Source organism: Martes martes (assembly GCF_963455335.1).
Source record: "Martes martes genome assembly, chromosome: 4".
NCBI lineage: Eukaryota > Metazoa > Chordata > Mammalia > Carnivora > Mustelidae > Martes > Martes martes.
Genome location: NC_137891.1, coordinates 161,511,889 through 161,537,359, shown reverse-complemented (window position 1 = coordinate 161,537,359; position 25,471 = coordinate 161,511,889). Strand labels below are relative to the sequence as shown.

At 46.7% G+C, this 25,471-nt stretch overlaps 1 protein-coding gene across 1 annotated transcript in view; it reads left to right on the top strand.

Annotated features, from left to right (window-relative positions):
• The window catches only part of MACF1 (microtubule actin crosslinking factor 1), a 325,960-nt gene that overhangs the window by 238,662 nt on the left and 61,827 nt on the right, over positions 1 to 25,471 (top strand). Inside the window, exons 56-57 of the mRNA XM_080800760.1 lie at positions 41 to 536; positions 1,169 to 2,640. Coding sequence (XP_080656886.1) covers positions 41 to 536; positions 1,169 to 2,640 — 1,968 coding nt within the window. The remainder of the gene's footprint in view (positions 1 to 40; positions 537 to 1,168; positions 2,641 to 25,471) is intronic.

The following is a 25,471-nucleotide window of genomic DNA, read 5'->3' as shown; positions in this document are numbered from 1 at the left end:
TCATTTTTCTCTGAACATCTTGATGTCAATTCTATTGCAGTTTATGCTGAAGGAATTCGAAGCACGCAGGCAACAGCATGAGCAGCTGAATGAGGCGGCTCACGGCATCCTAACAGGCCCTGGAGATGTCTCTCCATCCACCAGCCAGGTACAGAAAGAACTCCAGAGCATCAACCACAAATGGATTGAGCTGACTGACAAACTCAATTCCCGTTCCAGCCAAATTGATCAAGCTATTGTTAAAAGCACCCAGTACCAGGAACTGCTCCAGGACCTATCAGAGAAGGTCAAGGCAGTAGGACAGCGACTAAGTGGCCAGGCGGCCATTAGCACCCAACCTGAGGCCGTGAAGCAGCAACTAGAGGAGACCAGTGAGATTCGATCTGATGTGGAGCAATTGGACCATGAGATTAAGGAGGCACAGACACTTTGCAATGAGCTCTCAGTACTCATCGGGGAGCAGTACCTTAAGGATGAGCTGAAGAAGCGTTTGGAGACCGTTGCCCTGCCTCTCCAAGGTTTAGAAGACCTTGCAGGTAAGTTAGGGTAAGGCACATACTGCTGACATTAGCGGCAAACCAAAAGATTGGCTTCGTGATAGTCCCAAGAATCTAGGGTGACCTGTAAGTAGCTTTTGGATTCAGACTAGTGTTACCCTAACCCTTTGTCCAGCTATGGTGAGAACTGCTGTGGTTATCATACACTGACTGGGCACTAATGATATGTGAAGCTTTATGGAGCAGTTCCAGCGATTAGAGCACTAACATCAATTTTGCCTGCAGGTTGAGCTTCATGCTCGTAGGTATATTCACAGGAGGAGTTAATACGCACACACACAGAATCAGATGCGTACGATGGCCTTGAACAAGAATTTTGTCATCAGTTTGTTGCCTTTCTCTGGAAACATTTATGGCTTTTTACCCGCTTAGAAGTAAAAGTTTACTTCTGTTACTCAGATCACCTTATTAGGTTGGTGTGAGGATTAAATAAGTGTGTGTGGTGTGAGGATTAAATAGTATATGAAGGAGACCAGCTTTGTGCTGCTTTTATGGTAGGGCCTCAGTTAACATAAGTTTCCTTCCCCTAAGATTAGACCATATACTCCCACCAAACATTTTAAATGCCATGTTCAGATTTGATTGGTTTAAATTTGATTTCCTCATTTCAGCTGATCGCATGAACAGACTCCAGGCAGCTCTTGCCAGCACCCAGCAGTTCCAGCAAATGTTTGATGAGCTGAGAACTTGGTTGGATGACAAACAAAGCCAGCAAGCGAAAAACTGCCCAATTTCTGCAAAATTGGAGCGGCTACAGTCTCAGCTCCAGGAGAATGAAGAGTTTCAGAAGAGCCTGAACCAACACAGTGGTTCCTATGAGGTGATTGTGGCCGAAGGAGAATCTCTACTTCTTTCTGTACCTCCTGGAGAAGAAAAGAAGACTTTACAAAACCAGTTGGTTGAGCTCAAAAGCCACTGGGAAGAGCTTAGTAAAAAAACTGCAGATAGACAATCCAGGCTCAAGGACTGTCTGCAGAAAGCTCAGAAATATCAATGGCATGTGGAAGACCTCGTGCCATGGATAGAAGATTGTAAGGCCAAGATGCCGGACTTGCAGGTCACTCTGGACCCAGTGCAGCTAGAGTCCAGTCTCCTGAGATCAAAGGCTATGCTGAGTGAGGTGGAAAAGCGGCGCTCCCTGCTAGAAATCCTGAACAGTGCTGCTGACATTCTGATCAACTCCTCGGAAACGGATGAAGATGATATCCGGGATGAGAAGGCTGGGATCAACCAGAACATGGATTCCATTACAGAAGAACTACAGACCAAAACAGGGTCTCTTGAAGAAATGACTCAGAGACTCAAGGAGTTTCAGGAAAGCTTCAAAAATATTGAAAAGAAGGTTGAAGGGGCCAAACACCAACTTGAGATCTTTGATGCTCTGGGCTCTCAAGCTTGTAGCAACAAGAACCTGGAGAAGCTAAGAGCTCAACAGGAAGTGCTCCAGACCCTGGAGCCCCAGGTAGACTATCTGAGGAACTTCACTCGGGGCTTGGTAGAAGATGCCCCAGATGGATCTGATGCTTCCCAACTTCTACATCAAGCTGAGGTCACCCAGCAGGAGTTCCTGGAAGTGAAGCAGAGAGTGAACAGTGGTTGCATGGCGATGGAGAACAAGCTGGAGGGGATTGGCCAGTTTCACTGCCGAGTTCGAGAGATGTTTTCTCAGCTGGCGGACCTGGACGATGAGCTAGACGGCATGGGTGCCATTGGCAGAGACACCGATAGCCTCCAGTCCCAAATTGAGGATGTACGGCTATTCCTCCACAAAATCCAAGCCCTCAGGTTAGACGTAGAGGCCTCTGAAGCAGAGTGTCGGCAGATGCTAGAGGAAGAGGGGACTTTGGACTTATTAGGTCTCAAGAGGGAGCTCGAAGCCCTGAACAAACAGTGTGGTAAACTGACAGAGAGGAGCAGGGCTCGCCAGGAGCAACTGGAGCTGACGCTGGGCCGCGTGGAGGACTTCTACAGGAAGCTGAAAGCCCTCAATGACATGACCACGGCAGCAGAGGAAGGGGAGGCCCTCCAGTGGGTCGTGGGGACCGAAGTGGATCTCATCAACCAACAACTAGCAGATTTTAAGGTAGGTCTTGCCCTTTTGTTTTTTAATCTTTTGCTATCTGATACGTATTTCTTTTCATATAGCTTGGAAACCCATTGTATATACATCTTAACTTCTGTCCCCGGGGCCTCTGTTCTCACTTCCAACACCATCAGAGCATGCTGTCTGGAGACTAAACAGTCTCTTGGATTCTGGGCAACTGGTTTGAACATTTTTCTGTTGTAATTTATTTCAATGTTGATAACCAACTAAGGGTATAGAAAGAAATGTCCAAATATTACTGTTTACTCTGAGAATCTCCTCTTGAGATTTGTAACAGCCCCAGGTGTTTCTCCAGGTCCCTGTTTTTCAGTTGAGATGTGAGAAGTCATAAACAAGGGTCATCTTCCCAAAGTGTTGATTTTTTTCCCTCCTTTTTCAGAGGAAAGTTGCTGATGTATTATGAAGTAAAATCAAAATTCTCATGAGTTACTAAGGTAAAATGTGACATTTCAAAGAAATTTCCAACTTATATCAGGCAGTGCTTAAAGACTATAACCCAAACCCTCAGGAGTACAAGTTCTTGGCCTATAGGAGAGTTTGAAAAGCACCACCCTAAGTGCAAAAATGTTTTATTTCTTTGCCTGAGTCAGAATTTCCAATCCTGAGATTTTGTGAGTTAAAATTAAAACAACAGGGGAAGATGGGAGGAGTTGACTCAAAAATACGATTTTCCACGTTAGGGGTTTGGAACTCTCAGGTCTGGCGGGTCATGGCTTTCGGATGGGACCCTTTCATCCTGAGTTTCCTCTCTTGTCACTGCCAAAGAGGGCCTCACTCCACTGCTGGCGGCCCCTCTGCTGCTTTTCCTTCTTGGTGCACAGAGTAGATGTGGAAAGGCTACTTCCAGCACTTCGCTTCCATCACTGGTGTTAATTATTCCCACGTACACCATCATACTCCTTCCGTCAGAGTCTCTTTGTTCCCTAAAACCCCTGCCTGTCAGGATTCTTTCAAGTACAGACACGGATGGAGAGGTGGTGTTAACACCAGGTCAGAGCCCCGTGGTCCTGAGAAAAGTTACAAGACCAAGTAAAGAAGGGTGGCTGTTGCAGAAGGGCCCTCAGCTTAGGGGATGTTCAGCTCTGAAGCGGAACGTTGGCTGAAGGCCCCTTCCAGTGTTTGGAGACAGTGCACTTTGGAGTGAAAAGTCATCGTTTTGGGGATTCTTGAGGCCCCAAATAAGGAGAGGGGAGGAAGGGAAAATTCAGACCCGTGAGCCCACGTGTTTTCCTCTTGGAAACTCCCACACCTCCATTCCTGGGGCAGGCAGGCCTCTCACTTCATCACGTATGGTGTCCCTGCCTCTTCCACTGTAAGCGCCTCCAAGGAGAGACTGTCTTCTCTAGGCTCTGGGTTACTTAGGATTAACTGTCTAACTAACTAAATGAATTTCTTAGAAAACTGAAGCCTATCCCTTTGGGCTCCAAAATAATTTTATCAAACTAGATTCTGATTTACATGGGAATTATTTTAAATCTTATTTGCCTAATCTTTTAACTATGTCATACAGACGTTTTTTTTGATGACTGTAGGTTAACATTAGTAAAAAGATGATGCGGTTCTCTCCGATGGGGATATCCTCAAGGATATTAGAGACATTTGGGGCTGCTTTGTACTGAATGTTCCTAAATGTCTCTGCAGGTTGAGTTGGGTATTGAAGTTCTTGTTTAGTGCCTCTTAGTGTGTGTGTAGCTTCTTTCTTCCCCTTCCACGGCTAGCAGGGATTCTTTCCTCCTGCAGTGACTTCTCACTGCCGTCACTGGGCCTGCCTTTAGCAGTCTGTCCCTTGCTTCTCATCTTCAGTGAGCTAGAAAATGAAGTAAACAAGCCTGTTAAAATTGCATTAAATACAAGCTGGAATATAAAAAAGAGTCCATAGGCAGGCATACAGAGTGTTTGGATTTGAGGATAACTAATCATTTCCTTTTCATCTAATCCTTGGTTGCTAGAAACATTCTGAATTTTGATGTAGCTGAAAGATTTTAAGAAATTACTGGCCATTACCGTATTTTATTTATAAGTGCTCAGAGTTCAGTCTACTTAGTCGTTTACGGTAGTATATTTGTTTCACTGATTTCTTTCTTTTTTTTTTTTTTTAAGATTTTTATTTATTTATTTGACAGACAGAGATCACAAGTAGGCAGAGAGAGAGGCTGAGAGAGAGGAGGAAGCAGGTCCCCTGCCGAGCAGAGAGCCCGATGTGGGGATGTAGGGCTCGTGGGGCTCGATCCCAGGACCCTGGGATCATGACCCGAGCCGAAGACAGAGGCTTTAACCCACTGAGCCACCCAGGTGCCCCTGTTTCACTGATTTCTAAGAAAATACCTCCCACTACCAATACCTTGTGAAGGCTGGGACCAGACACTGATGAGCTGGTCACCTCAGAGTGTGTTTCTCTGCAGGGGACTGGTGTTGAAATGCAAGACTGGAAGAAAAGAGAGAAAGAGGGTGGTGGAGCTGTGTGCCCTGTGTGTATCCTCCTCAAGTTGGGGGCGCAAATCAGAAGTCTGATTCCACAGGTCCGCCTTATAAAGTCAAAGGCGTTGGGAAGTGTTTTTGCCTCCTCCCAGCAAAGGCCTTCAGTCAGGAGGGGAGGAGCACACTCCTGGCTCAACTCCTGCTGAGCTCATGGGAAGTGAAAACAGTGCGGGGGGGGGGGGGGGGGGGGGGGGGGAAGCTCAGTATGTCAGCTCTACAGTCCCCTAGAGGTTGAGTAAAGGGAAGGTCTTTTTGGACCCATTCTAAGGACTGCGTCATTTTCATGGTTTGAGTATTGAGTTTTGGGTTAATGTGCTCTATATCCAGCAATGGATTAATCTTCCATCACTAAACCAGCAGACAAGATTCATAAAGCGTGACTCTGCTTTCAGCCTCAAAGTGTTTTTAATAAGTCAAAGTGTTTTTAATAAGTCAAAACCAGAGGGGTGCCTGGATGGCTCAGTTGGTTAAGCATCTGCCTTTGGCTCAGGTCGTGGTCTCAGGGTCCTGGGATCCAGTCCGGTGGTGGGACCACACTCTAAGCACAGAATCTGCTGATGAGCAGAGGATATGAGTCTATAGACAGGAGCGTGGGCTCTGTTCTGAGCTGGCTAACTCCACTGCGGATGGGTGGAAAAGACAGATGAGTCAGGTCTGGGGACAACCCTGGGCTTACTTGGGGTGGTGCAGTAGTGCTGAGAAATGCGTAGAAAGGCAGCTTGTGGGAAAAGTTATTTCCTCCTTAAATGAACGTGAAAAACTGAAAGTCATTATTCTGAGGGAAGGCTTTTCCATCAGTTGCTTCTGAATAAATGATAGAATCTGGTCAGCCAGTGAGGATCTATCAGATGGGAAGAGAGACCTCTCCCACTCTAAACAAGCAAAAACCTCAAACCTTCCTGAATTAGGTGCTTTACTGGATTCAGTCATTCCAGAAATCTCAAATGAGAATGTTGAGCGTGTTTTCAGAAAACTGGAAGGAAAAGAAGTTGGCTAATCTCTTCAGGAAGTTCTCTTTTCCTGAATAAGAGAGTCAGTGATTATTGAGGAGAAGGAATCGTATGTGCATAACAGGACACTAACAAGAAAGGAGGGACCTTTATTTCACTGAAACTCAAGCCAAAGAAATCTAGTAACTCTGATGATAACAAGAGGCTTTCCTCATTTTGAAATTCCCTGTGCCAGTTTTATAGTCAAGAATTGAAATCATTCTGAGTCTCAAACTTTCAAACCCCTTCCTGTACACACACATGCACACACACATACAGAAACAGACACACACACACACACACACAAACACACACCCCTCTGCCCAAGAACCACAGTGGCCTCTCAGTCAAGAAGTAGGTGGTGATTTGGGCATCAAGAGCAGCATCAGGAAACCCGGATGTTCTTTGCACTCTGTATTTCATGTGTTAATTTTTTTTAAAGATTTTATTTATTTATTTGACAGACAGAGATCATAAGTAGGCAGAGAGGCAGGCGGAGGGGGTGGGGAGGGGGACAGGCTCCCCGCTGAGCAGAGAGCCGAACGAACTCCGGCTCGATCCCAGGACCCTGAGACCATGACCCTTGCCGAAGGCAGAGGCTCAACCCTCTGAGCCACCGAGGTGCCCCTTCATGTGTTAATTTATATTTACTGTGTATTTGGGCCAGGCTTCAGATTCAGCATGCCACACTCGGTGACAAGAAAGAACAAGTGGGAAAAATGGAAACCCTTTTAGGGTCCATAGGTTTCTCACAAAGGTTCACTTTGCCTAATGGTGCGCTGGAAGCACCCAAGCCTGTTGCATCTTTTCCTTCCTTGCCTTTGAGGCTGGACTGGTGGGATATAGGTAAGGCAGCAGGCTTCCTTAGGACTGTCCTCAATCCTAATTCAGGCTGAGTAGAGCCCAGGGTCAGGGATTGCACGCGCTTACAGCCTTTGTCTGGAGACCTCAGTATCCCACCAGAACAAGAAAGCCTTGTAAATCTCTTTGATTTTTTTTTTTTTCTTTATGGAAGGCGAGTTTAGGCTTCCCTCTGAGTGCACATGAAAACTCTTAGAAGACAGGGCTTGACATGGACCTGAAAGGCTGCCAATTTGTACAAAGATACTTCCCTGCCTTTCAAACAATTACAAAGACAGTATCAGCCCATCTCCAGTTTTGCCAGTTAGATTCACTAGAGAATAAAGCAAATAAGATCAGCATTATCTACCTGCCCTTGGAAAGAAAGGAAATCACACTTGGTGTGACCTGTCTGTCACCTGGAGGTTTCAGTATTTCCAGCTTTACAACAGCAAGATAAGTTGAGTAGGCAGCCCCGCTCCTGCCTTGTGCTGACTCTTGGCCTGTCTTGGTTTTTTCTCTCCCTCCTTCCTTCCTTTCCTTTCCTTTCCCTTCCTTCCTTACTTCCTTTCTTCCTTCCTTACTTCTTTCCCCCTTCCTTCCTTAAACAAGTCTACTCCAATAGGAACTATGAGGGTCCAAGGAAGTAAAGAGAATGCCCTAGAACAGTAGAGAGAATGCCCTTGATATTTTAGGCTGGATAGTTCTTTGTGGTGGGGGGCTGTCCTGTGCATGGCAGGATGTTCAGCAGCCTCTCTGATCTCCACCCACTACATGCCAGTAGCAACCCTGCCCCAGTGTAACAACCAAAAATGCCTATCTAGACATTGCTGGACATCCCCTGGAACGCAAAAATCTCTCTCAGTTGAGAACCACTGCCTTGAAGAAAACTGCAACCTACATGTGGGAAACTTAGAATTCAGCGGGAAAAGGTGCTGGTTGATTAAGTTAAATATTTATGTAGCAGACACCTTCTCCTAATCTGATGAAGACTGTGTGGTAGCAGCAACTGCCTCTAAGTCAGCCTTCCTTTAGGCCAAGCCCTGGACTCCTCTGATTTTGTTTTTGTTTTTTGTTTTTTTTTAAGATTTTATTCATTTATTTGACAGACAGAGATCACAAGTAGGCAGAGAGGCAGGCAGAGAGAGGGGGGGAGGCAGGCAGAGGGAGGGGGGGAAGCAGGCTCCCTGCTGAGCAGAGAACCCGATGCGGGGCTTGATCCCAGGACCCTGAGATCATGACCTGAGCCCAAGGCAGAGGCTTTAACCCACTGAGCCACCCAGGCGCCCCTGGACTCCTGATTTTTGCTGGTACTAATCCGTGTCTGGTTTAAAGTTTCCTAGGCACTTTCCCTGGCGTCAGCAGTTTATTTTTCGTGGAGTTGTTGATGCAGGTGTTTGGTTGATGATACATTTCTAAAGAGAAGAGGAACTTCCTGTGTGGAAATACTTCAGGAGGTTTCCTCCTTCCCTGCCTTTTTTTTTTTTTTTTAAAGATTTTATTTAGGGGCGCCTGGGTGGCTCAGTGGGTTAAAGCCTCTGCCTTCGGCTCAGGTCATGGTCTCCAGGATGTGCGATCGAGCCCCGCATTGGGCTCTCTGCTCAGCAGGGAGCCTGCTTCTCCCTGTCCCTCTGCCTGTGTCTCTGCCTACTTGTCTCTCTTTCTTTCTGTCGAATAAATAAATTTTTTAAAAAAAAGATTTTATTTATTTATTTGTCAGAGAGAGAGAGAGAGAGTGAGTGAGCACAGGCAGACAGAGTGGCAGAGGGAGAAGCAGGCTCTGTGCAGAGCAAGGAGCCTGATGTGGGTCATGATCCCAGCGTCCTGGGACCCGATGCGGGGCTTGATCCCAGGACTCTGGGATCATGACCCGAGCCAAAGGCAGCCGCCCAACCAACTGAGCCACCCAGGCGTCCCTCCTTCCCTGCCTTTAAGGGGAGACTATGGTCTGTCAGTTGCTCGCCTCAGCCCAGGAACTCACAGTTTGGCTGCTGCTATTTATAACCCTTCAGAGCCCACCCCTCAACACCCCACCCAAAGAATCCCAGTGCTCTGTAATAATCCCTTCAGCCCCCACTGTAGCAACTGGGGGGGGAGAAGGTGAAGAAGGCGCCTTTAAGGACTTCAGGTTTGCTTTATGTTGAAGTCTTTCCAGCCCCATTTTACAGTATCCCCATTAGTATTTTAAATAACAGCATCACAAAGCAAAATCCCAAGATTGCAACCATTACATCATCTTAAAGGAGCCTCACGCTTCAGTGAAGGTAGTAAAACCAAATGGAAGCTCGTCAAGAAAGCATTGATGGATTTCAACCGCCCCCCCCCACCAAAATCTGTCTGGAAATTTTGATAGCAAGGGAAGATTTTAAAGCAACAAAAGAAAGGACTGAGCAGTTTGATTTTAGTTTACTGAAATTCTTCGCAGATCGTGTCAGCACGTAGCATTTGCAGCTGAGGTTCACCATATGATCTTGTACACGAAGGAAGAAAAATATGTTTCCAGAAAAACTAGAATTCACCCCATGCAGAACTTACCTTCATTGTTGAATATTTGATTAGTGAACATGGTTGAGATAAGCACAGACTTGCAGAACAGGACCGTTTCTCATTTTGTCTGGAAATGAACCAGTCTCAAGCCTTGGCCTGGTCCTCAGCTGTAGCTTCAGAAAAATCCCAGGCACTTTCAAGCTAGCTGCCTGGCACACGGGTCGTAGCATAAACAGGGAGCCTCTAGGAAGTGTGATGAGTTGCTCTGAAGAGCACTTTATTGTTAGGCTTGGTTGGTTCACCAGGAATGAAATGAGTCCCACGGGGAGTCGTGTCAGGTCACTGCACCAAAGCATCACTGCACCAAAGGGCTGTCTCCTGCCAAACGGATTCTTCCCAAGTCTCAGCTGTCCTGGTTGGGAAACCTAGCTATGGGAAGAATGTGCTCCCTCCCCACCTTCCTTAATACTTAGCCACTACCACTACCAAGTGCTCTTCAAATACCAGTCTCTGGTGTTGGCCGTGGAAGATTAATGGGACATACTTACTCCCTAGGCCTTCACGAGCTGTTTTCCTGCTACTAACACTGTGATTTGAAACATGGACCTTTCAGAACTTTGGCCTCTCCAGGATAAGAATAAGTGCTGCATGGTGATGGTCCATGGATCCCTTGGTGGGGGTTGGGAGGAAGGGGCTTGTTATTCCTTTCAGTCCATTCTTACTGAGCACTTGCTCCATGCCAGGCCTTGTGGGGGGACAGTGTGTTATGGGAAGCAGGCACAAGGGAGTGCAGTGGCAGTGATGTGTGGTGGCAAGTCTGGTGAGAGACACCCTAAGTCCCAGCTCAAACCGTAATCCCCCATCAATGAGACATTTAAAATTCCAGTTGCACGGGCGCCTGGGTGGCTCAGTGGGTTAAGCCTCTACGTTCGGCTCAGGTTATGGTCTCAGGGTCCTGGGATCGAGCCCCACATCGGGCCCTCTGCTCAGCATGGAGCCTGCTTCCCCCCCTCTCTCTGCCTGCCTCTCTGCCTGTGATCTCTCTCTCTATCAAATAAAGAAATAAAATCTTAAAAAAAAAAATTCCAGTTGCAGACAAGAGAACTGCAACTTGAAGGTGTTAATAGTATCTTGTTCAAGCCAACAGCAAGTGACTATTAGAACTGGGATTAGAAAGGTTTGGTACCAAAAACCATGCTTAACCAATAATTGGGGGTAGTTTTCCCCCTTGGGGACATTTGGCAATATCCAGAGACATTTTTTTTTTTTTTTAAAGATTTTTATTTATTTATTTGACAGAGAGAGAGAGAGCACAAGTAGACAGAGAGGCAAGCAGAGAGAGAGAGAGGAGGAAGCAGGCTCCCTGCTGAGCAGAGAGCCCGATGCGGAGCTCGATCCCAGGACCCTGAGATCATGACCTGAGCCGAAGGCAGAGGCTTAACCCACTGAGCCACCCAGGCGCCCCCCAGAGACATTTTTGACTGCTACAACTAGAGGAGCTGCTACTAGCATCTTATTCAGCCCACTTCTAGCAAGGTGGGGGTTTGATATTTTTTTCCCTCTTCAGATGCCATGACAAGAGTTAATTGACAAAAGAGTTGCACTGCCTGGCAAATATTCGTGGTTTTCCTCCCTTTTTTAAAAAAAAAATAAGTTAAAATAGTGTTAGTTCGGAGAGTGACTTACACAGATCTGTTGGATAAAGTTAGGATCCTGGTGAACTAATTTGAGTCAGTGGCTAAAGAATTCTCTTAATACTTGACCAGTCCCCACCCCGCCACAAGCCTCCTGCTGTGGAAATCAATCAACTGTGTATCTCAAGCTGCTTCCTGTAGGGTGTGTTATGGAATGGCATCAGCCCCAGCACCAGCTGGGAGTCCTGATCTCAGTGTGATTTTATCAGACTTTGTCTCTTTGGAGCCTTGCTGTTTGGAACAAAGAATCCTCTGTTAGGAATGCAGAGAGCTTCTCTGATTGGACAGCAAGCATGTACGCACATGGTTCCCACGGAAAAAAAAAAGACAAATTATGCTGTAGCCTTCTAGAACTTGGGCCTCCAAGGTGCTTTTCCCTTGGGTTCTATTTTCACCCTTCTTTCTGTGGGTGCTTATCCTTCACCCAGACCAATGTAGGAGCCATCTGATCTGATGGATTAAATTATGGCTTCCTTCAGAACTGGTCTATATCTGTGCCTCTAGTCTTTTTCTTCTGCAGCCATGGAAACTCCATATTTGATCCCCACTATTTTTCCAGTGTTATTTCCTATATAGACCACCCATCCACCCCATCCAGTCATCCCAAACCCTCCTTATACATTTCGCCTATTTCTACCCAATCCTCAAGGCTTGGTCTAAGTTGTGTGTCTCCCCCCAAAGCCTCCTTGATCTACCCAGCTCACAACTTCGGTTCTCCTAAACCACTTAAGATGTGTAACTCATTTGGCCTTTATCATGGACTGCTAAACTTTGGTGTTTTCTGATTCTATGCATTTGTCCCATCTCTAATCTCAGTGAATTCGTTTTTGTGTCCCTAGAAGTAGTTAACATATTGGTGTGCATGTACTTGGAGATTATGAGTGAATATATGGAGTGAATATATGACTGATTAGATGAGTGCTCTTTATTTCTCATAAGCCATGTGAGCTCTGGGATTCAAAATGCTGTCTACTTTGCAAGACCTGAGGCAAATCCTTGTGAATCCTGAGAAATTCTAATCCTAGCCTAGATTCTTCACCTCTCCTTGCCTGTGGGCTCTCTTCCTTTTTTACTAGTTAGCATATGTTAAAGGAACACAGTTTCATTTTGATATTAGCCTGAACAAAACAAAGAAACTTGCTACTTAAGTTGCGCTTAACCAAAGCCAGATCCTGAAATACCATCTTGTAGTTGTTACCCATCACTTTAGAGTCATTGTCACTGGCCCGATTAGTTCACAGCTAGGAAGAGTCTTCATACTGCATGCAACTTAGTGTAGTTTAAAAAAAAAAAAAAAAGGAATGAGTCTGAGTCAGAAATACTCAGCTTTGAGTTCTGGCTCTGTCATTTACTAGCTGCATGTGACCTTGGGGGAAATCACTTAACCTTTCTGTATAGTTATTTTAACTATAAAATGTGAAATGGTTACCTTTAGAGTTTTTATGAGAGTTAAATGAAGTGATGTAGATGAAAGCACTAAGCATATATTAAGTGCTCAATAAATGACAATAGTCTCTTATTTTTTATTTTTATTTATTTATTTTTTTCTTAAAAGATTTTATTATTTTATTTGACAGAGAGAGCAAGAGAGGGAACACAAGCAGAGGGAGCAGCAGGTGAGAGGGAGAAGCAGGCTTCCCAACAAGCAGGGAGCTGGATGTGGGGCTCGATCCTATAACCCTGGGATCATGACCTGAGCCCGAGGCAGACACCCAACAGACTAAGCCACCCAGGCGCCCCTATAATCTCTTATTTAAGAAAAAAAAAAAAGTATCCAGGCATACAAATTAGAATATTATAAAATCTTTTTAATAAGAAGTTATGCCTTTTGTGCCTAGAAATAATTATTCTCCAGAAGATTTGCTCTAGGGCCCAGTACCCGATTAGATTAGTTCTTTCTCTTCTTGGAAAAATGGAAATTATGAGGGTAAAGTAAAATTAGCTCGGCAGCAGTGAAACAGGTGGATGGACAACAGTTTTCCTGAGCAGTTTTTGTGGGGAACAAGTATAGAGCTGGTTTCTAACATTAGAGTTGCAGTATATAGGCAATATAGGTCATGACTCGTAACACAACTTTAAATGTACTTGATGCACACATACATACATATGCTTACTTACTCATTAACTTGTTAACTTATACATATCAAAATCCCACAGTGAGCATGTTTTTCTGAGACCATTTTGACCTTGGCTTATGTGTTCTACAAATCAGTGTTATTTTCATATCATTAACCAGAATTAACCAGAAGCCATTACCAGCTCAGTGACTTCCTCAGTAACTCAGAGTTACCCATCAGATCAGCTTTAATGATCTCGAGGTCCTTGGCCTAATTAGCTTTTAACATAGACCATGTTATGTTCACCTGTTGCCATACAGTGGCAACTACCAAGTCAGCATCTTTGGGAGAGATATCTCTTAATATTAATCAATCTCTAATTAAAACTTGGAGGTGTGAGGGGGAAAAGGTATCAGCTTAGTTTCAGAGAAAAGCAGCTTAAAAAACACAGATATAATTAATCTCTCTGCCAAGCATATATACCAGATCCAGATAGTTTTACAGAAAAGCTTTAATTCTTCACAGTTTCAGCAGAAATGTTTTTAATATTCGGTTTTATGTATATATGAGTCAAGGGAGGAGGATGCTAAGAATTCAAAGAAATTGAACTTCTCCGAGACCTCCTCCAGCTTGAATTCATTGCATCTATCTAAGTGACCCATTTAATGTCTCTGTCATCTTGCAGTTTGTTCCCAAAGGAAAAGCTCTGATTTGGGTCCAGTTCTTTACATTCAAACCAAAGTTGGTTGGTTGTCAATCGATGGTAAGAATTGCTTTAGTAACAAAATGGAAGAGACAGTTTTCATAAATCTCTTCCCTCTGAATTATTTATCCTAACTCCTTTTCTAATATTGGAAAAAGGACCCCTATAGCAAGATTTCTTGGCAATTCACCCCAAAGGCCTGTTTCGTAGAAATAACCAAGCAGTTTTGTGAAGTTGTTAACATGCGAAAGTTGTAAAGTCCTGCAAACCTGGAGCAGGAATGACTACTCTCAGTCCCAAGTGAAAGCCCACATGGCCATTTTCTCAGGAGAGCCTTTCCTGAGCCTGCAGATCAGGCCCCCTTGACTGATGCTCTCCTAGTACTGCTTGCTTTTTTTCAGAGTACTTACTGCAAGTGAATTAAAATGAATGTCTGCCGCCCCTACTGGAATATAGGTTCCTGACTGCATATTGCTCATCATTTTCTCCCTTGGTGTCTGGCATAATTTAGAGCACATAGTAGACCCTAGTAAATATTGAACAAGTTGAAAAGAATCAAGGCTACATCTTATGAAATTACTTGCCTTAAGAGGACAGAAAGAGGAACCCAAAGGTCAAAGAAGTACTAGTTAAAAAGATAGCCTCAGGATAGCATCATGTCATAGAAGCCAAATGAACAGAGTCTCAGGAAGAAGGGAGGATCAGTACTTTCTCACCACTGCTTATCCTTAACCCACTAATGTGATCCAGCCACTATCACTGCACTGAGACTGTTCTCTTGGAAGTATGCACTGATGTCCTAGTTGTGAAGTCTAGTAGTCTTGTCTAACTCATTGTCCTCCTCATCTGTTATGCAGCATTTAACATCATAGCTTCTTCGCTCTCAAAACCCTCCTGTGCATTTTCTTTCCTGACATGGTATTCTCTCCATTCTCTTCTCTGGCTGCTATTGGGCTTTCTTTTTTGGTTTGTCCTCCTACTTCCCAAGTATGTGGTCTAATATCGGTCATCTGCCCTCTTCCCTTTTAACCCACATTTAATTCCTGGATGTCCACCCCCTCATTCTTCTATGGGGGAAGGCTTCCAAATCTGTATCTCTACCCCAAACCTCTATCTTTTGTGTAAGGGACCTTTCTGGACACCTCCCCATGGGTTGCCTTTGAGTACTTCATACTCAGTATACTCTAAATTGAATGTTTACATTTTCAAATAGTTTCTTCCCCTCTACTGCTGTTTTATAGGACAATTATACCCTCAGAAATACAAGAGTAATGCTATAGCATTGTTTTGTTTTCCCCTTAACCTCTACCTTCTGTCTGGTCAGCTTTGAAGTCCAAATATTCTGTTTCTGTGATTTCCTTCACAGCTCCCTTCCTCATTTTCATGAGTTCAGGCTTTTCTTACCTCTTGACTGAGCTGCAAAGTCCTCCTGATTGCTCCACCTTCAATCTCGCCCATCTATAGCTTCTTCTGTACAGAAACCAATGCAGTATCATCAAACATAAGCTCAAATCTTAAGAGCCTGAATTTTCACTAGCTATGCTACTTTGGACAAGTAAATTTACCACCTCAAGCTTTATTTTTAATTTAAGAATTTGGATTTTTAAAATGAGATCACATATATTAAATGGCAGTTTAATGAGCACTCTCAAACTATTGGGAGACTTTCCTAGCACCACTCAGTAACTCTCATGAGCCCTTGGTAAGTTTAAATAAGTAAATTTCAATGTCATAATGGTTTTCTGAATAAAGAAGCATAAATTCATGCTTGGCATTCAAGGGCCTTGGTGAACTGGCCTTGAGCTACTTACCATTCTGACCTCTCATTTTTCCCTTTCATACTTACTGTATGTAAGCCATGCTGACTTTGAATTTGCTTCTGTAGGCTCCCTGCCTCTAGCCTTTCACTTAGAAATCTTGTCTTTACCATCTCTACATATCCATATCCCAGTGAGTAAATGTAATTCCCTCCATAAAGCCTTCCCTGATTCCCCCTGCCTTCCTTCCCTGTACTCTTCTGTCCAGTCTTTTCTAATTCGCAGGGCCCGGTGCTTTTGTCATTACTATCTTGGTGAGTGGCTAAAAGAGGGATTAATACACTGTCTTTTGGAAAGTCTGCAAGCAGGAAAGGGCTTACAGGGGTCATGAGAGTTCCTGCAGAGTGTGTGGAAAGTTTTCTCATGGGTTTGGAAACACATGTGAGCTCACAGAGCATCAAAATCCTTAGTATCCCATTTAAAAGAAACTTCACATCATGTTGTATTGCTTAATGAGCCACTCCATAGCCATCTTTATGTAATAAAAACACCTTAGGATGGTAGTTACTGATGCCCAACAGGTACAGACTAATACTGTGGCGTTTCCACTTGCCACTAAATAAATGCTTGTAAAGTCTAGCGAGCCTAAGATGAAAGGCATTTTGTAGATTTAAAATGTGCAAGATGTAACCAGTCTTCTGTATCCTCCTCTAATCAGAACTAATCCTCCAAGAGAGTGGGGTGCATGAAAAGGCATTAAAGAATCTGGGAAGTGTGGACCTGGGGTCTCCAGATTGTCCTAGGAAGCTGGTGGTTTACGACTGGAGCAAAGGAGCAAAGGCAAAATGTCGGGTTCAAAACTTGGAGAGGGAGCTGTGTTAGGGTGTGAGGAGACTCCACCCAGCTGTCTTTAATTAAGAAGACAGCAGGAAGGACCAGGATTGTTCTTTCTTCTAAGTTCACTGAAAGAAAATCCAACACCAAATTTCGTTCTTAGGAATCTCAAAATAAGTAGAGAATTCTTTGAACTCTGTAATCAACTAACTGGAAACTAATTTGAAATTTGGCTTCAGCACTTGTATTTGTGGTTACAGGAGTGGGGGAAGCATCCAAAGAGGTTCTCTGGAGCTCCCTGTACTTGTCTCTTAAAAAGTTTACACACAGCATGTGAAATGAACAGATGCTTTTTTTGTTGGAGCTATCAGGGTAACAAGAGGCTGAAAGCTATATCAGGTATTTATTTCAGTCACTGAGATGGCTATTGGCAGAGTTCCACATACCAAAACTAAAGAGAAACTCATGAACAGATTTAAAAAAAAAAAAAAAAAAAAAAGATGTGGAGGAAAGAACCCTGTGCTTCCTCTCCTGATTTCTTCCTAAACACATACTGATGATAAAAAAGGAGCAGTGCACTCAGATAGCACTCTCTGGCTTCTTTTTTTGTGGTGGGGGAGAGAATTGGGCAACTTTATGTAATCCTTTCTATAGACTGTATTTGAACTTTGGGGAGATTTCTCTATAATAAATCTCTTAACACTTTATAGTCAGAGAGTATAACTTAAGCCAGTAAATACTTTGAATTTGAACTTCATAATTGTTAAAATGCTCTGTTTATTTATATCACAATATAGAGCATTTGGCCAGAATAGTGAGGATAAGGTAAATAGATAGATATGGGGAGGGATTAAAAAGACTGAATTGGTTGGCACCTGACTGGGTGAGGAAACAGGAAAGGAATTTCTGGCCATGAAGTTTGTGATTCCACATCAAGATCATTCTTTATAATGGAATAACCACCCACCCTAGTCGAGAGCCAGAATTCCTCAGATTCTTCCAACCAGAGGGGCCCTGGCACACTAAACAGTCTGTTATGATATCTGAACACTTAAGTGAGTGTATTTGGCCGGGGAGACTTGCTAGTGAAATTGATCTTGCCTTCCCTGGGTTTTTCCAGTTGTACTGAATAATTAAAGGAAAATTAAGACCCAGATTCCCTGAAGTGTTAAGTATCAGATCTGTAGGCTGATCATACCTTAGGATCACAGTGTGTCAGACTTAGAAGGGACCTTAAAATTCACCCTGACAAACTGATAGAAGATTTGTTTCCCCAAATCCTTGCCAAATGATTGTATAGATTTCTGCTCAAACACCTCAAGGGTCAGGAAGGTCATCATTTTAGGGGACACTTTATTCTTTGAATAGCTGTGAGAAGGCTTTTTGTTGATTTCAAATCCGCCCTTGGATCTTAGTGTGCCAGCTTAAGGAGACATCCAGTACAAGCCTCCTTCCTCCCACATCCCAGCCCTTCAGATACTTCACATTGATCACATTGCCTGGAACTTTCTCTAGGTCAAGAATTCTTGGTTCTTTCTCGTTTGTTCTTCAGGGGACGGGGTTTCTAGTGTCTTACAGTATAGGACCAGGAAGACTCAGAATTCTGGTATGGCTTCTTTAAAACTTTCAGAACTAAAGAAAAAGTTAGAAAGGCTATCAAGACACAATTTAGTCTATCCCCTTCCCCTTTGGTTTACAGATGAGGAGATAGTCTTTTGGATTTGACAGGGCAGAATTGATCAGCAGTCTCTTTCGAAGGGAGAAGTGGAGTATAACACATTTTGCCAGTGCACAGTCTTTTTTAATTTGCTTAATTCTTTTTTTTTTTAAGAACTCATGACCCCGAGATCAAGAGTGGCAGACATGCTCCACCGACTGAGCCAGGCAGGCACCCCTTTAGTTGCTTAATTCTGATCATAGGCTTCAGCCCACACCTCATTTTTGCCAAGGACCTCTCTGGCTCTCTGAGTAAAGCCTAAGGCTCAGCTCAGAGGTTCACTGCCAGATCTCCATATGCCAACTATTGGCTTCACTCACTGTTTGTGTAAAGGATAGAAATAACTTTTACGTAAGTTTAACCATCTATATTGACCACATGGTTCAAAAGAGATTCAGAAATTTTAGTAGACTTTGTTGCTTTTCCTTCATAAAATCAGAAAATGACCATCACAAAGAGAGCAGAGTATTGCACGCCTTCAGAAATGCAGCTGCCTCTGTTGGACAGTTTCCTGGGGTGCCCTTTGTACTTTCCTGGTTTAACAGTCACCAGATGATTAGATGGCATTTCTAAAAGCCAAGAAGCTGTAGCCGGGAATATGGACCACTTTTCTCTCGTATTTTCCGTTTTGAGACTTGAAATACAGACGCATACTTTTGAGCTGGCTCCAGGGAGGCTCAGGTTTCCTTGGAAGTCGCAGCAATAAAGAAGCCAGGTGTTAGGGTGTGGGTCTCCGCTGCTGGCGTCCCCACCGCCCCGACCCCCTTCCTCAATCATTGCCGCCTCTAAAGTCTGCGAGCAGAGATTCTGGTGGGAGGATGGACCAAGACCTGATGTACGGGAGAAGGGAAAGAGAGAAGGTGCCTAGAGTTCACCCAATAACTTGGCCTCACAGAGGCCTTCGGACACCAGGAAAGTGCCGGGTTTAAGGGTAGTGTGTTCTTGGCCCGGCAGGGGCGCGCTAAAGGTGACATTGGAGGGACTAGGACAGCCTTTGGTGGTAGAGCCGGAGCCGAGAGCCATGCGTGCGGCCCGCCGCAGGCGGCGCGACCCCGCCGGCAGATGGGCCCCGAACAGCCCCTGCCAGAACCCGCTAGCTGTGGGGAGGAGGGGGCGCCCCTCTGGGTTCGCTCGCCCTTGGGCTGGGCTCCGAGCCCGGCGGGTCCGGACGCGGCGGGGGCGGCAGGGGGTCGGGCCAGAGGGAGGAGGGCGGGGCTTTCCTTTGTCAGGGGATTTGCGCGGCGCGGCGGGGCCCATCGCGGGTACCGCCCCCCTCCTCTCGCCCTCTCGGGGGGCGGGGCTCTCCCTCGGGCCCTGGGGCGCGGTGGGCGTGGGCTTGGTGAGCCGAGCGGCTGGCGCCGGGGCTCCCTAGTCCCGAACCGCGCGGAAGCGCCGCCCCTGCAGCCTCGGCCTCCAATCCTCTCCGCCGCCCCCTCCCTCTCGGCTCGGGTAGCTCCTTTTCCCTGCCCCCGCCACGGCTCCGCCTCCGCCCTCCTCCCCTTGGCTCTCCGCGTTGCGCTCCCGGGCTTCCAGGGGGGCTGCCCGGGCGGGGCGGCGCGGCGGCGCGGCGCGGGGAAGGGGGAGGTGAGCCGCCCGCCAGCCTAGCACTTGCAGCGAGCGGCGGGCGAGCGGGCCGCTCTGTGCAAGGGAGGAGGACTCGTCCCCGCCCGGCCCGAGCGGAGCCTTTTGTTCCCAGCCAGAAGTTTGCATGCCGGGACCGTGACAGCTGCGGGCGGGGAGGACGGCGGGGCCGTGGGGCCGGCGGTGGCGGAGAATAGAGGCGGCTGCTTGACATGCAGCCCACGGCACGGCGGCTGCGGGCCGGGGACTGGCGGCGGCGGGGGAGGCGGCGCCCACAGCACGCGGGACTCAGCTGCCGGAGGGACAAACTAACTTCCTGAGCGCGGGACTGGAGGCCGGCGCGGCCCGGAGCCACCTGCCAGCCTGCGGTGAGGCATCTCTGGCCCTCGGGGCGCGCGGCATGGCGCGGGGGAGTGGGCCGCGCTGAGTGAGCCCTTGGACTGGCCCTCGGCCGCTGCTGCAGCTTGCCGGCCTCTCAAAGGCCCGGCGCCGGGCTCCACTCCGCCTTGTTTTGCGGCCACAGCGCAGGGCTGTTCTGGGAGCCACAACAATGCCATGATGTTTTGGAGACAGGAAGCCCCAAGCTGGCCCCGAATGAAGGACTTCCTGTGTTTAAAGTTGCAGGAATATCCGCCGACCAGCCCAGTTCAAATGCAAACACCCGAACTAGGGAGGACGAATGGCTAATTCAGACCAGCTGGACTCTCCAGGACTGGAACTGAGGATAAAATGAAAGGAATTCTTAGGAGCTTGGGCTATACTTGAAGACTGAGGAGGCTGTGCCATTGTTATTAAAGGACACAATTGGTATAAGGCTTCTTCCAACTCTGGGTGAGAAGTGAGTGGAACTAGATTCTGAATAAGACTTGTCAATATCAAATGGGTTTTTTTGTTGTTTTTTTACTGACTGAATTAGAGCAGTGCTCTTAAAAGACACATACTCAAAAGAAGCCATACAAGGAATTATTTTATGGTTGTTGACTAAATTATACCACTTAACTGTCTGCAGCTATGAGACTGTTAGCCTGTGAGGAAAAAGCTGTTTCTCTTAGAGCTTCTCCCAGTATGGTTTCAGAGTTGGACTTACAGACTTTTCTGGAGGGCAGATCCAATTGGTGGTCCCCAGTTGTGAACATGTAAAAGGATTTTTAACTTATGCAGAATGCATTTTTGGGTAACCGGTGAAAAACTTTTAAAAGGTTGATGTTTCATCTTGATTGAAAAAGTATGGGTAAGCCACTCAGCAGGCCAGACTGTTTAAGGCAGAACCCCACCTGCCTGGGGAAAGGAGAGGAAGAGGATGGCTATATAGAGGATTGTTATGTTCCACAGCGATCTATATATGATACAATGAGGATAAATGAACAAATTGACCAGGGGTCAAAGCTCAATCAGACATCAAAAAGCACCATGGAAAAGATGGAAGGAAGTACTATATCCAGCAACGGTACATTAGGAGCAGCATCTAATGTTTTTGAATCTAGAGCCCCAGAAGGCAAAAAGCTAGATGAGAGAATAATATTTGATGCACTAAAGTTAAGCAGTGATGTACAGAAGTCAGCACCTGTGCCACCAAGAAGGCGACCAAATGCAGAACGCAAAGACAATGTTAACAGGAGATCGTGGAAGTCCTTCATGCCACCCAATTTCCCAGAATTTGCAGAAAGGATAGAAGCTTCTCTCAGTGAGGTTTCAGAAGCTGGTGCTTCAAATCCTTCCTTGAAAGAGAAGAAGGAATCCAGTTCTGCATTAACAGAAAGTTCTGGTCATTTGGACCACAGGGAACCTCAGTCAGGGTCAGTGACTCTCGAACATGTGTCCAAATCAATAGATATTCCAGAAGCGCAGGATGTGAAAAATTTAAGCGGCGAGTGCCAGGACTTCAGATCACAGCCATACAGTGAGCGCTCTCCCTGTGAATTCCAGCCTCTAGAATCAGAAGCTGCAGCAGCAAGTGGTAACACAGATGTAATGCAGGAACACAGATTCTCAAGTGCAACCTGGCCCAGAGCCATGAAAAGTTTAGCTAAGGGAGGCTTCAGCGAGAAGCAGCACCCCCTTGGGGACACAGCCTGCACTGTGGAAATGCCACCTCTCTCCCCTTGCCTGAGTGAAGAGCTGCTGGATCCAGAATTGCATATTCTCATAACTCCCAGCCTGAGAGAGAAAACAGAGTCTGAGCTAAAGTTTGAGGAGGATGAGCGATGGATCATGATGGAGGGTGAAGAGGAGTGGGAGGAAGAGAAACTGTCAGAAAGAGGAAAGATTTTTCTAACGGCAGATGAGAAAAAGAACAGCCTGGCTGATATTTTTGAAGAAAGGGAACAAGCAAACACTGTAGCAGTGGCAGAGGATGGGGCAGATTGCTCAGCTGCTGTCTTGAGAACTTTTGACCACCTAGCTCTTGGTCAGATTTGTTGCTCTGATGACCCACAGTCAGCTAAGAACCATTCGGCTTCTGTTTTCGAGGATACACCTCTGCGTTACAGTTGTGTTCTCACAGGTGAGAGTGCTGTAGGGGAGCTGGCAAACAGAACTGTTCAGGGGCTGGAGGGTCTGGTTTCCGACCTAGAATGTACTGTTGGTCCTGTTGATTCAGAGCAGCTCTCTGACACAGATTCAGTGCAGATGTTTCTCGAACTTGAAAAGGAGTGTTTATGTGAAGAAGGAGTAACTCCTCTAGCTGAGCTGGAGAGTCAAGCCTCTTCTGAAGGGCTGGCCCCATCCCAGGATGCAGAAAATGCACTTGTAATTAGTCATTTTCCAGGGGCTGCCTTAGAAGAAGAACACTTAGGCCTTTTAAATGAAAGGGTAAAAGACTCTGATACTGGATTGGATTGTGAATATTTTAATGCCCTGGATTCTTCTCAGGTGCCTAATGCTGTGGAACTTATTGTCTACCCTGACACCAGGAGAGGAGACACTTCCACAGTTAGTGAGGAGGAGCGTGAAAAAGTGCCTTCTAGCCCCGAGACTGCAGGGAAATTTAAGTTCAGACACCCAGCTGATCTGGAGTCACTGGGAAAGCTGGACCCAGGAGGACTGCCCAATTCTAATCACAGGGCTTCCCAGGAAGATGACTTATCAGGCTTTGTAGCTGAGCTGGCCAAAGAAAATGGCAGTTTGTCCCAGGTAGACTGCAGTCACTCTGAGGGGAATGTTGAAGAGTGTGTCGAGAGGGTCCCCCTCAGTTTTGCTTTTAGCTATGAACTAACAGATATTACCTCAGGACCTGAAGTAGAGGTGTTCTCATGTGATTCACATTTACTAACAGATGAGATTCACTTGGAAAGTGAGAAAGGAGCTATTAATCAAGAAACTAACAGTCTGACTTCCTTGGGAAACGTGGATGCTTGTGAATTGTCCAAGGAGAAAGTTTGTGATGAGGATGGGGAGGGCCAAGAGCTGGGTTACCCGGCCAAGCTTTTGGAGGACCCAGCCCCAGCGCATTTTCACAGAGCCTTCCCAGAGCAGATCTTCCAGGATCTCCAGAGGAAGTCCGCAGAGTCAGATACTCTGAATCTGCCCCTGCTGGTTGGTGGACAGAGACATAGCAGAGATGGAGTGGAAGCTGTAAACGATACAGAGCCCACGCTGGATGTGGCGTCATCGGAGGGTGGGGAGACAGAAATGAGAGATACAGAATCATTACTGAGTATTCTTCTGGAGGAACAAGTTACCAAGGCTAGTAGTACGGAACCAGCTTTGGAGGGATGGATAACCCTCCCACAGAAGCCTGCCGCAACTGCTGCAGTGCCCACTACAGAAGATGCCCTAGATGCTGCAGTGCTCGTCCCAGAGGAGGACGTCCCGGTTGCTGCAGCACCTGTACCAGAGAGAGCTGCTGTAGCTGCTGCAGTGCCTTCCCCAGAGGCAGACGTACAGAAGCAGCCAGTTGCTTCGGTGGCCACCATTGAGGCACATGTCCCAGTTGCTTCAGTGGTCGCTGTAGAGAAGGCTATCCTGGCTGCTGCCCCAGCTGTTGCAGTGGCTGCTTCTGAAGGGACTGTTCCAGTTGCTGCAGTGGCCATCATGGAGGAGGATGCAGCAGCTGTTGCAGAGCCCTCCCCGGGGGGGACTGCTTCAGCTGCTGCAGGGCCCACCACAAGGGATGACATCCCAGAAGGATCTGTTACCCCAGCTGCTGCAGTGCCCACCCCGGAGGAGCCTGTCTCCCCAGCTGTTAGAGCACCCACCCCAGAGGAGCCTATCCCCCCAGCTATTAGAGTGCCCACCCCAGAGGAGCCTATCCCCCCAGCTGTTAGAGCACCCACCCCGGAGGAGCCTACAGCCCCAGGTGTTAGAGCACCCACCCCAGAGGAGCCTATCACCCCAGCTGTTAGAGTGCCCACCCTGGAGGAGCCTATCCCCCCAGCTGTTAGAGCACCCACCCTGGAGGAGTCTATCCCCGCAGGTGTTAGAGCACCCACCCCAGAGGAGCCTACAGCCCCAGGTGTTAGAGCACCCACCCTGGAGGAGCCTATCCCCCCAGCTGTTAGAGCACCCACCCCAGAGGAGCCTATCCCCCCAGCTCTTAGACCTCACACCCCGGAGGAGCCTATCCCCCCAGCTGTTAGAGAGCCCACCCCAGAGGAGCCTGCAGCCGCAGCTGTTAGAGCACCCACCCTGGAGGAGCCTATCCCCCCAGCTGTTAGAGCACCCACCCCAGAGGAGCCTATCCCCCCAGCTCTTAGACCTCACACCCCGGAGGAGCCTATCCCCCCAGCTGTTAGAGAGCCCACCCCAGAGGAGCCTGCAGCCGCAGCTGTTAGAGCACCCACCCTGGAGGAGCCTATCCCCCCAGCTGTTAGAGCACCCACCCCAGAGGAGCCTATCCCCCCAGCTCTTAGACCTCACACCCCAGAGGAGCCTATCCCCCCAGCTGTTAGAGAGCCCACCCCAGAGGAGCCTACAGCCCCAGCTGATAGAGTGCCTGCTATGGAGGAAGTGTTCCCTGCTGATGTCCCCTTCCTGGGAGATACTGCCCACACTGATTCAGTGCCTATCTCAGAAGAAGGAACTCCTGTTCTAGAGGAGGCTTCCCCCGCTAATATGTGGATCAAGGAGGACCTTGATTCCCCAGGATTTGGAATAAAAGAGGTGACTGGCACAGTGCTGCATGGGAAAGTGCCTCTGGCTACAACTGATGGATTAAATTCAAATGAGGTAATTGTTGCTCATTTCGTTGGGAAAGGATCTGGGGAGTAAAGTGATATTTGCAAGTTCTCTCTGACTTAATAGTGATCAAAAAGGACACAGATAGCCTTTTCTTTGGTTCTCTTTGGGGCACTGGGCTTTTCTGGTCTTTCTATTGCAGTTATGGGGAAAATACGTCTTATTTGGCGAAAAACTTTACAATTCGTACTCTGTTTCTTTTGTTAAGTGATAAACCAAGCCCAAAGAAAACAGGGATGTAAATAGTTGCTGGTTTACATTTTGGAAAAGGTTATTAGCAGGAAAGGGTGATTCTGCTTTTGAAAATGGCAGTGACCATTCTGCCCTAAATCTCCTCTTTAATCGGTGATGTCAGCACTGAGGTTGGGCCTCAGAGAGAGAACTGGGATACTTCTTTGCACTTGGCAAGTTAGTTAGATGTCCTGAATCTCCAATTTGCTCATTTATTAAGGCAAAATCCTGTGAGGATAATGAAATAACCCATGGAAAACACCAAGT